This window comes from Tamandua tetradactyla, chromosome 8 (genome assembly GCF_023851605.1).
Source record: "Tamandua tetradactyla isolate mTamTet1 chromosome 8, mTamTet1.pri, whole genome shotgun sequence".
NCBI classification, from domain to species: domain Eukaryota; kingdom Metazoa; phylum Chordata; class Mammalia; order Pilosa; family Myrmecophagidae; genus Tamandua; species Tamandua tetradactyla.
In genome coordinates this window covers 109,277,880-109,289,525 of record NC_135334.1, presented here as the reverse complement: position 1 = coordinate 109,289,525, position 11,646 = coordinate 109,277,880, and the positions used below count along the sequence as shown (strand labels likewise).

Genomic DNA, 11,646 nt, shown 5'->3' with positions numbered 1-11,646 from the left:
TACATGGTTACAAATATCATTGTAAATATTTATTTAGGTCATGTTTTTAAATGATAGTGCCCTTAAATATGAGTTTCACAGCCCTTCACCCACTACCATTCATTTGTTCATTCATGCATTCATTCAATTCCAGTAAAACAGCAGTGGAGATGACGGTAGAATCACTTGATGTCAAGAAATAAGGCAAGGTAATCTGGGACAAGATGGGAAGAAAACCTTCCCTATGGGTCTGTAAAATGTGCTGAACTGAAGGGAGGTTGGGCACCCATAGTTCAATCTATCACTATAACAGATGTGCACCTACAGGTAATGGGTTGTAGGCTCTCCTTTATTAATAAAGCAACGTATAGTCCTTTTTTATATACAAAGCATTCTAATGTCCATTATCACATTTAATCTTCACAATAACTGAATTAGAAGTGTTCTCATTTTACAGATGGAAATACTGTGACCCAAGGGAGAATAACCGCCCCAATATCATACAATCAAACAAGGTGACAGAGATAACACTCAAAACCAAATCGTCTCATAAATCAGGTGTTTTGCACAATCTTGTCACAGACTATGTAATGTATTCAAATCAGGTTTATCACAGAATGTCAGAACTGGAAGGGAGCTTAAAGATCCAAGTCTAGCCCCTCATTTTATAGGTATGAGAAATGGACCCTAAGTTGCCCCAGCTCAAAATTTTTCAAAATTTTTAAAACAACACAAATGTTATACATATCAATCAGGGCACATCAAAAAGGTCACTGAAAATCAAACAGCTATTCCCTTGGAAATTCACCAGGAAAGCTGGCGGCAACACCACCTCCTCTATTCCCAGGAATCTTAAGGTTTGGAGAAATGAAAATAAATACCTCCACAAAAACAGGAATGCTGGAATAATCCATTCAGAATCACAGGTCAATATATGCACATTATATGCCTAGTATGTTAAATATATCAACTCTTCTTCACAGAGAAAAAAGTTCTTTTATACCTGTCTATTGCATTTAATCAATAAGACGTTGTTATCAGTGTGGTTTTTACCTGAAGTATTTTTATGGTTGGGTTATATGGTTTCATAAACAACCACATTTTGCAACTTGCTTTAAAAAAATGAGATTTTAAAAAACACCCATTTAAAACCTCACCCATTCATCCAACCAACATTTACTGAAAGCCAACAAAGTAGCAGCTACTGCTCTAAGCATTCATTCATTCATTCATTCATCCACTCATGAAACTACCAATTCTAAGAGGCTTGGCACTATTGGCCTAACTCAAGGCCCTCTGTTCTAGTCATATACAGTGAATTATTGCCAAATAAACTGAGCAATTTGAAAAACACCTGTCTCCATGAATCAGTCAGGCAAGGTATCAAGTCAAATCCAGTCAGCATACAGTATATAGAATCAATTCAATTCTGAAGAAGGGTAACATATATTCCAGAGGAAGTTTTTGCCTTGGACTGAGAGTTGGAAACCTTAAGTAGATGCTTAATAAATGTTTCCTAGAGTGAGTAAATTAAATGAATTTTCCTGGCCCTTAGAGATAATCCTACAAGATTCCAGGAAGAAATTTAGCTCACTTATCTTCACAGAGTTAACAACAAAACGATTCAATATGAATATTGAGACTCTGAATGTGGCCTTCTTCATCATTGGCTTGTGCCATCTGTAGAATTCCACCGGTGGACACTGAGGTAGTGGGGAGCCAAGGGAGTCTATACAAGCTCTCTATTACCAATGCATTAAGACTGCAAATTCCAAATTTAACTCTGTCAATCTAGGACCCTACGGCAGAGGGAAGGACTTGTAAGAGTTGAAGTAAAAAAGTAGAGTTTTTAAGGAGGAATAATGACTGCAGGAAGTGGTGATCCACCCTGTGCCTTTAGGGATAAAGCTGCCCTCCCTCAACCTTGGAGGGAGACCAAAAAACCCCCAAAGGCTACCCAGAGGCTGAGGCAAGCAAAAAAATGTTACCCATGGGCGCTCAGAGGTTCTCAGCCAAGGAATCACAGAGCAACTTCTCCTTGAGGGAAAATTCCAGAAGAAATCTTATTGAATCCACTACAAAAGACTTGATTTTGTTCTTTAGAATTATTCTCTCATAAAACATGGCTATCCTTCCAGTTTCCAGTGACCCCAGATTCTCCACTGTCTCCCTCCTGGGAGTTATACAAGACCTAAAGATAAACCTGGCTTTACTTTTTTTTCAGTCCAGTACATTATCATAAGGTTAGAACTAATATCAATAGCTGATCTGTTTGCCTGAGCTCCTGCAGTCAGATTCAAATACTTTGTATAAACCCTGGGAACATCAGAAATCTAAAAAATAATAAAAGCAAACTTTATTCTGATACTACTGGGTCTGCTACTCTTTCCCTGGAGTATGTTTTCCTTCTAGCAGTCCTATTGCTGTTTCTACCCTCTAAAGGTCAACTCATATAGGCTTCCTTCAAAAACCCAAATTATCACATTTCCTTACAATGAAGTAACAGAGAAAACAACTCCTTGCAGTGAAATCTGGCTGCTCAGAAATAGCTGCTGGCCTTTCTGAAATAGCTTCCAAGTTTCTTTTATATTTTCATCCAAAAGCCTTTACAGGCTGGTAAATAATCCATATTACTCTTATGTCCCACTTCCTGAATTTCTATCACTTTCCAAAGAAACCAGCAGAAATTACTTTTTATTAATTCCCCATTCCCTACCCTCATCCTAGCCCCTGATGACCTGCATTCTAATTTCTGGCTCTATGAATTGGCTTATCCCAGGGAAAATTTGCCCTTGAGTCTTAACCTTAGTAATATGACTTCTGACCATATAATGCAGCACACATTTCTGACTTCAAGTATAAAACACCACTAGAGCATAGTTTGTTGCACGTATTTGGAGAAATTACATTTTCTCCAATATAACCACCCACTCCTATGGAGCATGGCATTGCTAGATAGTCTAGAGAGAGAATGTTCCTCTTGCCTTCCAGCCCTCTCCCCTTAATAAAGGTATTCCTTGTATTACTTTACCCCTTGCTGTTCTGGCATTTGGAAATCATTCCAACAACTTCTGCTTCTAAAATAATGTCCCTGTTTAAAACACACATACACAAACACACACACTTTTATTTAACAGAACGGACCATCCGTGATAACCAAACTAACTACTCCTTCACGTCACAGGATGTGCCGGGAATTCTTGTTCGAAGTTCCTTGAATAAAGATTGCTTAAAAAACAAGGATTTTCTATAACTTCCTTATCTAAGAGATTACTGATCTTTGGCTATTTTAACTGAAAATATCTAAACCTATTTTCCAAAATTCTAATTCAATCAATATAACTGTATATTATATTATATCAGAGTGAATTTTTCAATAAAAATCCCAGGCATTAGTCTTCTTTTATATTATATTAAACTATATTTAAAAATATATATATTTCATCCTTAATGTTCAAGGCTTAAAAGTCAAAGATTTCCTTTCTCTAGATCATATCAAATATCACTGCTACCATCCAGACTGACTCAGGAGTCATTCTGCAAAAAAACAAACTTTTTATAACCAAACACTCTCTTCTAGAATACATGAATCAGTACAGGCTCTGGGGCCCTGGCTAGTCTAGGCAGGGAGAAAGCAATACATGGGGGTAGGGGGTGGAGAGTGGGTGGTAAGACCAGATAGCCCTTACAACACAGAATACCTGGCGGGGTGAGTTAAGGGGGGCTGGGGGCTGTGCAAGATGAGGACAAGAGTCTATTCTTGGGTGGCTGTCAGTATAGGGTGTCTGAGAGAAAAACTACCCAGATCACAGAAGAGAAAAGCTCCAGCCTTCTTGGAGGGTCATGGCTGCTACAATCCTGATAGAGTAGGGAGTAGAGAAATATCGGCAGTCAACTGTTCAAAGCTGAGTGTTACCTACAGAACTCAAGATAACAAAAAGCTTCTTTGATTTGTAAACTTACACTCATAAATATAACCCCTCAAAACAGAATTCAGTACATACATCAGGTCTTTTCAACAGTGATACACAATATTCTTCCCTTTGGAATCAGTGCTGTTAAATAAAAATGTACTAAATAGCCATTTTCCAAAGCAACATTATGGTTGGGCACAAGTATTCTGAGTTGCGTGAATAATACTGCTGTAGGGTGTACACATGTTAGGATCTGACGAGGATCTTACTGAGGAGGGCATCATAGTAGGGACTGAAGACCATCTTGTTATAGTTGACGAGGCGCACAAACTTAATAGCAACTTCCTCTAGCTCTTTTTGAACTGGTCCCAATCCACCAGGCACTGTGGGGAATGGCTTCTGATGACCTGAAGCAAGGTAGGTTTCTAAGAAGGCCAGGATACGAGAATCTGTGACGGAAAAGAAAGTGGGTGGTTGTTTCTTGTTCAGGGTAACTTTAATAAACTTCTGATTATGCTCCACTAGCTTCTTGCGGATTCTACTATAAAAACAACTGAGTGCATTTATATTGAACGGGTTTTCCATACTACATGCCCCACCCTATGCCCCTACAGAGATCCCAGTGCGGTTCTGGTGAGTGGGGTATCTTTTCAGAGGCAAATGATTTACATGCTTTTGAACACGATAACACACTGACAGAGAAACTGTTGACCCTGATTCCTAAGTCAGTTTGGTTCTCTAAGATTCCCAGAGTTGGAAGATTCATCCCAGAAGTGGAGATTCTGATATTATTACTACCTGAGTGCTGGTTTCTATCTCCCATGTCCATAATTGACTATTACTAAACCAAAACGACAGACCAAGAAGCAGCCTGTGAGCCAGTGGTCTATTTCCAGGCACTTCCCTGCATCTGTACCACAGGTGACAGTTTTAATCTCAGTGCGCCCTGCAAGATATACAAGGGCCTCCTTCTGAGTGACCCTTAAACTGACCAATGCAGGGCTGGGTGAAGTAGAGTTTTAAAAATATAATCTAATTTAGAAACCAGTGATCCATGTTACTGTCTTTTTATGAAATATTACTTGAAAATCAAAAAACATGTATAGTATTAGAAGTAGCTTTCCAGAAGCAGCCTTCTACCCAACCTGAAATCTGATAGCCGCAGCCTGAAGGCTGCTAAGGTTTCATTATTTATCTGTTTAACACCTGTCTGGTTTCACAAGGAATCTGAGGGAGGACCTGAAAATTAATTAAATCAGGCTAAAGTTAAAGATAAGATTTTAAAAACTGAATAAGCACTGTATTCCTTGAACAGAGAACAAATTTTTCATAAAGCTGCTGATGTAATGATGAAAATTAAAAGCTAATACATTAGAATATTATTTTTGATAACAGCTACTATCTATAAAGTACTTACTCTGTGCTTCTAGGCTCTGTGGTAAGCACTTTACATACCTTATCACAGGAAGTCTTCTCAGCAATCTTATATGATTGTTAGTATTGTCCTCTTTTTACAGATGAGGAAGCTCAAATGTCAAGATACTTGCCCAAGAACTCACAGTAAGTGCTACCACAGGGTTCTGAACCAAAGATTCCAGAATAATGATGGCTGATCACTCACTCTGCCCAGCCTTTGGGTTGCCCTAATCACACTGCATTGATTAATCACAGTATGCTGGTTTGAATCTATTATGTACTCCAGACAAGTCATGTTTTAATCCTGACCCAATCTTGTGGGAACAGTCGTTTCTTTTAATCCCTATTCAGCACTGCAGGCTGGCATTTTGTGATTAGATTATCTCCACAGTGATGTGGCATGCCCAATTGTGGGTGTGACCTTCAATTAGAGGGCGATGTGACTCCACCCATTCCAGGTGGGTCTTGATTATTGGAATCCTTTAAAAGAGGAAACATTTTGGAGAGAGTCAGAAACAAAACAGCCTAGAGAAACAACAGAAACCTCAGGGCCAACAGAATCTTCACAGTGGAGCTGGCACAGATGCAGCCACCTGAAGAACAGAGAGAAGGATATGTGGAGATGCTTGGAGCCTAGCAGATGTTACCATAAGATGTTAAGCAAGCCAGAACCTGGAGAGGCATACGCCAGTATGTGACTTCTCAGCTGACAAAGGTGTTCCTAACCCATGGACCTTCTTTGAATTAAGGTAAACCTCTTAATCTGGGTGTTTTCATTGTTTTAGAACTGTGAACTTGTACTTATTAAATTCCCCTTTTTAAAAGCTGTTCCAGTTCTGGTATATCGCATCCCAGCAGTTTGCAACACACAGTCTCTAATTTCAGTCCCTCCTCATTCATCCACATGTAAAATCCCATCAACAATCCTTCCATTTGAAGGGGTTCCATTTGAAGGGGCTATCTTCCGGCCCACCTAGCAGGGCACATTCTTGCTTCCTGAGTCCCGGAAACATACCCATGATCCTGCGAACGGGGTCATCAGGACTGGCCACAGCCTGGATCTGACCCTTGAGCACCATCTCCTTGTCAGGACCCAGGGAAAGGCAGCTGCCCACTTCCATGCACACTTTCTCTCCAACGGTAGTCAGGGCATCTTTCAGATGGAAGGAGCTTGAGCAAAGAAGGAAAAAGAAAAGCCAGGGGCTATGAAAAACGTGCACAAAAACCCAGTTCAAACAACCCTGGTCCTGATAAGACTAACAGTAACCAATTAATGGAGCAATGCTCTCAGGGCATGCACACTTCCCGCTCTGCTAGAAAAGACGGGGAAAGAGTAAATCTCAGATTATCCCAGGTCTAAGTACCCAAAACACAATTCCTTCCTAGCATCTATGTAGTGAAATAGGCCTGGATTTGATTTAAGGACATCTTCAAAAATCTCTGAAGCAATACAAAAGAACCAGAAATTCGGCGGCTACAGGACAGGTGTAGGAGAAAGAATTTAATTGGATACCCTTTTGTAACTTTTGATTTTTGAAATATTATTTCTATTAACCATTAACTACTTTAAGAAATAAAATTAAAGTTTAAAGTTAAAAAGAAAAATAGCACTAAAATTTCCCGGGACACACAGGCTCTCCTAGAGTACCTGTGGGGAGCCCACAGGCACTGTGCTGGGCTCCATTTGCCAGCAGCCCTCCTGCTGGCCGGTGTTCTGAGAGAGTAATTGTCTTTGTTCCGTCTCCAGATCTTTTGGATAACAGAATAATGTGGGAGTAAGGGAGCAAGCCCTGGGACTCTTTGTCAGTACTCACCCTGTGCCAGCCCCCTGACTGCCAGGTGAGTACAGGCATGCAGGCTGGACTCCTGGGGAAGCACTGGCACAGGGGCCCCTGTTGGGGAACTATGACAGAGCAGTTTTACTGGAAAGGAACCTGGATGACAGCCTCAGGCTGCACCTGCGCAAGGGGTCCAGACTAGGACTCGGTTAAGCAAACACCCTTCCCACCAAATTCATGACTCTTAGACCGTCACTCATAACAAGGCCTACACCCCTCACCTCGCTGAGTATATGCACACTTCATGCAAACCCAGCAATAAAACCTCTCCATTTGGTAAAGGTGAGAGTGTTCTAGAGACAGAAATTTCTATGAGGAATGTGCAAAGGGCAGAAAAGTTTGATCACATACAGGAAACTGTGGAAAAATACAGCCTGTTTCTTTCATGGTATTTCCTTAAGCTGTGTTTTTCAAACTATTAGTTGGTTGTGAAATCAGTTCAGTGGGGAGCAACCAGTATTTTTAATGAAAAATAATAGAATAAAAATATCATATGCATTAAGCATAATTAGGGTTTTATTTTGTGAGTTTTTACTTCAGTTACCTATGTATGTGAGTATATATGAAGTCACAATGCAAAATGTATTTCTTACTGTGAGTCCTGGTCACAAGCATTTGAAGGCCCAGAGCCCTGTCCCCTAGAGGTGAATCTAACTTCAATGCTATGCTGAATAAATTCTGCTGGGGTCGTCATCAGAGCGAACAGATTAGCTAGAGAACAAGGGTTCCTCTCAGTTCCTAGAGCAGGCTCCTGATTCTACGGTACACTGGGAGACCCCATTCCAGTCTGCTCCCGACCCATCTCTGCCTCCCATCCATCTATTTACAGGTCCACTCCATAGCCCTAAGCCACTTACGGCAGATGCATATCTGTTAGCAGAATCTTGACGATCATCTTGAGTTTCCCAGCAAAGTCTGCCTGGAACGAAATTCCTGGGGCTACCATGCTGAACGTGACCAGCAATACGGTCCCCAGGATGGTCACGTGCTCCAGCTGAAGCTGGAGCTCTTGAAAGCGAGACTGGTCCATCAAAACTGTCTGTAAACAACACCACACAACAGGCATCACACCAAGCTGAAGACTCGGGCTGGCCAGCAGAGGGCAGTAGGGCCACAGCTCCCACACACACCTCCCAGCTTTCCCTCCGGATTTTCTAGTCATTGCAGAGCTATACGCAAGTTTGTGTGAATTATTCTTCTGTTCAGAGCCCCTTCTTCCTTAGAAAAGAGGAAGCACTGCACACCTGTGAAGACTATATATACATATTATATATATATATATATATATAATATATATATAAAGTGGCTGGCAGAGCAAATAATAAATAAGAGTTACATTATTAGAAAGGAAAAAGTTATGCGTATAGAACTAAGGTGACCTATTCATACTATTGTGTCCTGGCCTATCCCAGTTTTAAAATGAAAAGTTCTACGTCTTGGGAACTCTCTCAGTACCTGGCAACCGATCACCCGACATAGAATATTGGAGGAGAGGAGGGGAAATTCCTTGAAGGCAGAAACCTACATTTACTTGCTTTGGTGTCCACTCAGCACAAAGGAGGCTCTCAAAAAACTGGTAAATGAATGAAGAACAAAACAGAGTACAAAAAGTAGGAATGGCAGATAACTATTCAAAGCCCACTGAAAAGCGACCAGTGAGTGCATTTCCGTGACTGCTCGTCCCACGTTGACAGTTAGTCATCCTGCGAAGTCACTCCTGGGGCTTACCACGCCAAAGTCCCCTGTGTGGGGTGAGGGAAAGGGGACTAGAAAGGCTGAGGAGATTTGGCTTCTGATCTGAATTTTTATAGGTTAGTCAAATGAAATTTTCTTGCTGTAAAAAGTTAAGATAAACCAAGTTAAAGACATCAAAAATTTGGGATCTTAGCACAGAATTCTTCTGAAGAAGCTAAAAAACTATCTTTGAAGATGGACAATTCTCTGTTTTTGATAAGTTCATTGGAGCATTTTTTTTTACCTGTACTTCGCTTCACTACAAAGCCGTGTCCTTGCTTTCCAGCATCCCCAAAGTATGCAATGCTTGAGTTTAGGGTGCAAGAAATTTCCAAGTATCAATTCTGAGAGGAGTAGATATCTGTCCCCAATGAAAATACCATCTTCTGCACAGCTGAGTATTTTTTCATGAAAAATGTCAGTCTCGGAACACCTCCAGGAGAAAATTACATCTCTATTTCAGAAAGGAGCTCCCCCCCACTTCAATATCCTCTTTAGTTCCTCCTATGGCATAAAACAGGGAACTCAGAGGTAAGAGGTGAAACCTTAAGTTTACAACTTCTTAAAAGAAAAAATAAGGGAACTTAGATGAGAAAGATATTTAAAGAAGTAGCAAAATCTGAAGCTAAAGCTAAGAAGCCCGAGTGTCCTCAAAAGAGGAGTGGGGTTTGTTTCAACACACCACATAAGGACTCAACAAAAAAAATACGGGAACCCCTTGTTAGTCATTTCCTTAAAGGAGTATTACAGTTAGAAGTATTTATAGTGAAAAATATAAAAAGGAAAAAAAAAATATTGCTCAGCATGGAAGGGGAAGAAGTTTCTTTAACTAAAACTATAAAGCAAGGAGAGAGTGCCAAGATGGAGGCTTAGTGAGATGTGGGATTTAGTTTGTCCTCCAGAGCAGCTACTAAATAGCCAGGAACAGTACAGAACAGCTCCTGGGGCCACGTCAGTGACGGGACACACAGCGTACCCCAGTCTGGACCAGCTGGACCGGCTGCGAACCCCCCCAGAACTGTGAGTTCCCCAAGCCATGGCAGCCAGTGTCCCTCCCCAACAGGGTTCTCCCCAGAGGGGAAAGGAATGAGACTTTATCAGCAGCAGGGGCTGAGCCCAACTAAGCTACAAGTGTGGAATTAATTAACAAATTCTAACTACTAAAAATAGGCCCCCAGCTCAGGTGAACCTGGTCAAAGCAGGGTTGCTGATTTTTGCCCCGGCACCAAGGGGGCAGGGCTGATGGAAAAAGAAAAAAAGAAACAGGTTTTTTGGATCAGATAACACACAATACTTGAAAGGGTCTGGGCCCTGAAGGAAAGGAGGGGGCACACAGGACCTGAAGGTACACAAAGCAACATAACAACTTATGTTCTTGATTGGCAAACCTGAATGGGAGGCCTGTTCTGAGTAGGATTTTTCTCTTTCTTTTTTGTGGCTGTGTTTCTACAAAGCCTTGACTGCCTTTGGATACAGCGGCAGGGCTTCTCAGGCTGCAACTGCCCCAGGCATAGGCAGAAACAAGCTTGTTTGAGAGCTTGTCTGGAGCCTGTGCCTTCCCCGGGGGGGGGGGGGGGGCAAGCTCAGGTAGGATTCCCTCCCTCCCTCCCTCAAGGAATTCAGACCCCAGGGTTTGGAAAATTGAAGTGATTAAAGCCAGCCTACACCATCTCCTCTGTCTCCACTACGCCCCAGCAGGGACAGTCTGCCAAAGTTAAAGGTACCACATCATCTTATGCTGGTGGGACCCACAGGCAGACAAGCGCCACATACTGGGCAGGATAGGAAAAACACAGAGTCCAGAGACTTCACAGGAAAGTCTTTCAACCTGCTGGGTCTCACCCTCAGGGAAAACTGATGCAGGTGACTCTTTCCTCCTGATAAGAGGTCAGTTTGGTCTGGGAAAATCTGGCTGGGGTCTACAATACCTAAGGGTGGAGGGTGGAGAAAGGCATTTTATAGGCAGGGCAAGAAATAAGAAAACAAGAACTGAAAAATTCTGCTCTGTTAAACAAAACCTGAGATAGTGGTCCAGAATAAGATGAACTGAATGTCAAAGAACAGATAGACAACAAAGTCATCCAACAAGAAAATCCTAGGTAAAAGAAGTGAAAATAATCTCCAGAATAAACTAATTAAGGTAATTAAATGCCTAGACGCCAGCAAAAAAATAATCATTCACATGAGGAAAACTGAAGACATGGCCCAATCAATGGAACAAACCAACAATTCAAATGAGATACAGGAGTTGAAACAATTAATTCAGAATGTTTGAACAGACATGGAAAACCTCATCAAAAATCAAATCAATGAATTGAGGGAGAATATAAAGAAGGCAAGGAATGAACAAAAAAAGGAAATCGAAAGTCTGAAAAAACAAATCATAGAACTTATGGGAATGCAAGGCACAGTAGAAGAGATGAAAAAACAATGGAAACCTACAATGTCAGATTTCGAGAGGCAGAGGATAGGATTTCTGAACTGGAGGATGGAATATCTGAAATCCAACTATAGGGAAAAGAATGGAAAAATATAAGCAGAGACTCAGGAAGTCTGACAACATGACAACATGAAGCACATGAATATACGTGCTGTGGGTGTCCCAGAAGGAAAAGAGAAGGGAAAAGGAGAAGAAAAACTAATGGAGGAAATTATCACTGAAAATTTCCCAACTCTTATGAAAGACTTAAAATTACAGATCCAAGAAGTACAGCATACCCCAAACAGAACAGATCCAAACAGATGTACTCCAAGACACTTACTAA

At 41.2% G+C, this 11,646-nt stretch overlaps 1 protein-coding gene across 3 annotated transcripts in view; it reads right to left on the bottom strand.

Moving 5' to 3' along the window:
• TCP11L1 (t-complex 11 like 1) overlaps positions 1-11,646 on the bottom strand; it is a 108,844-nt gene continuing 97,198 nt past the window's right edge. For all 3 annotated transcript variants that reach the window (XM_077114355.1, XM_077114356.1, XM_077114354.1), the window contains 3 exons: positions 8,005-8,186; positions 6,325-6,479; positions 1-4,342 (listed from right to left, as the gene is read on the bottom strand). In XM_077114355.1, coding sequence (XP_076970470.1) covers positions 4,140-4,342; positions 6,325-6,479; positions 8,005-8,186 — 540 coding nt within the window. In that variant the 3' untranslated portion in view covers positions 1-4,139. The remainder of the gene's footprint in view (positions 4,343-6,324; positions 6,480-8,004; positions 8,187-11,646) is intronic.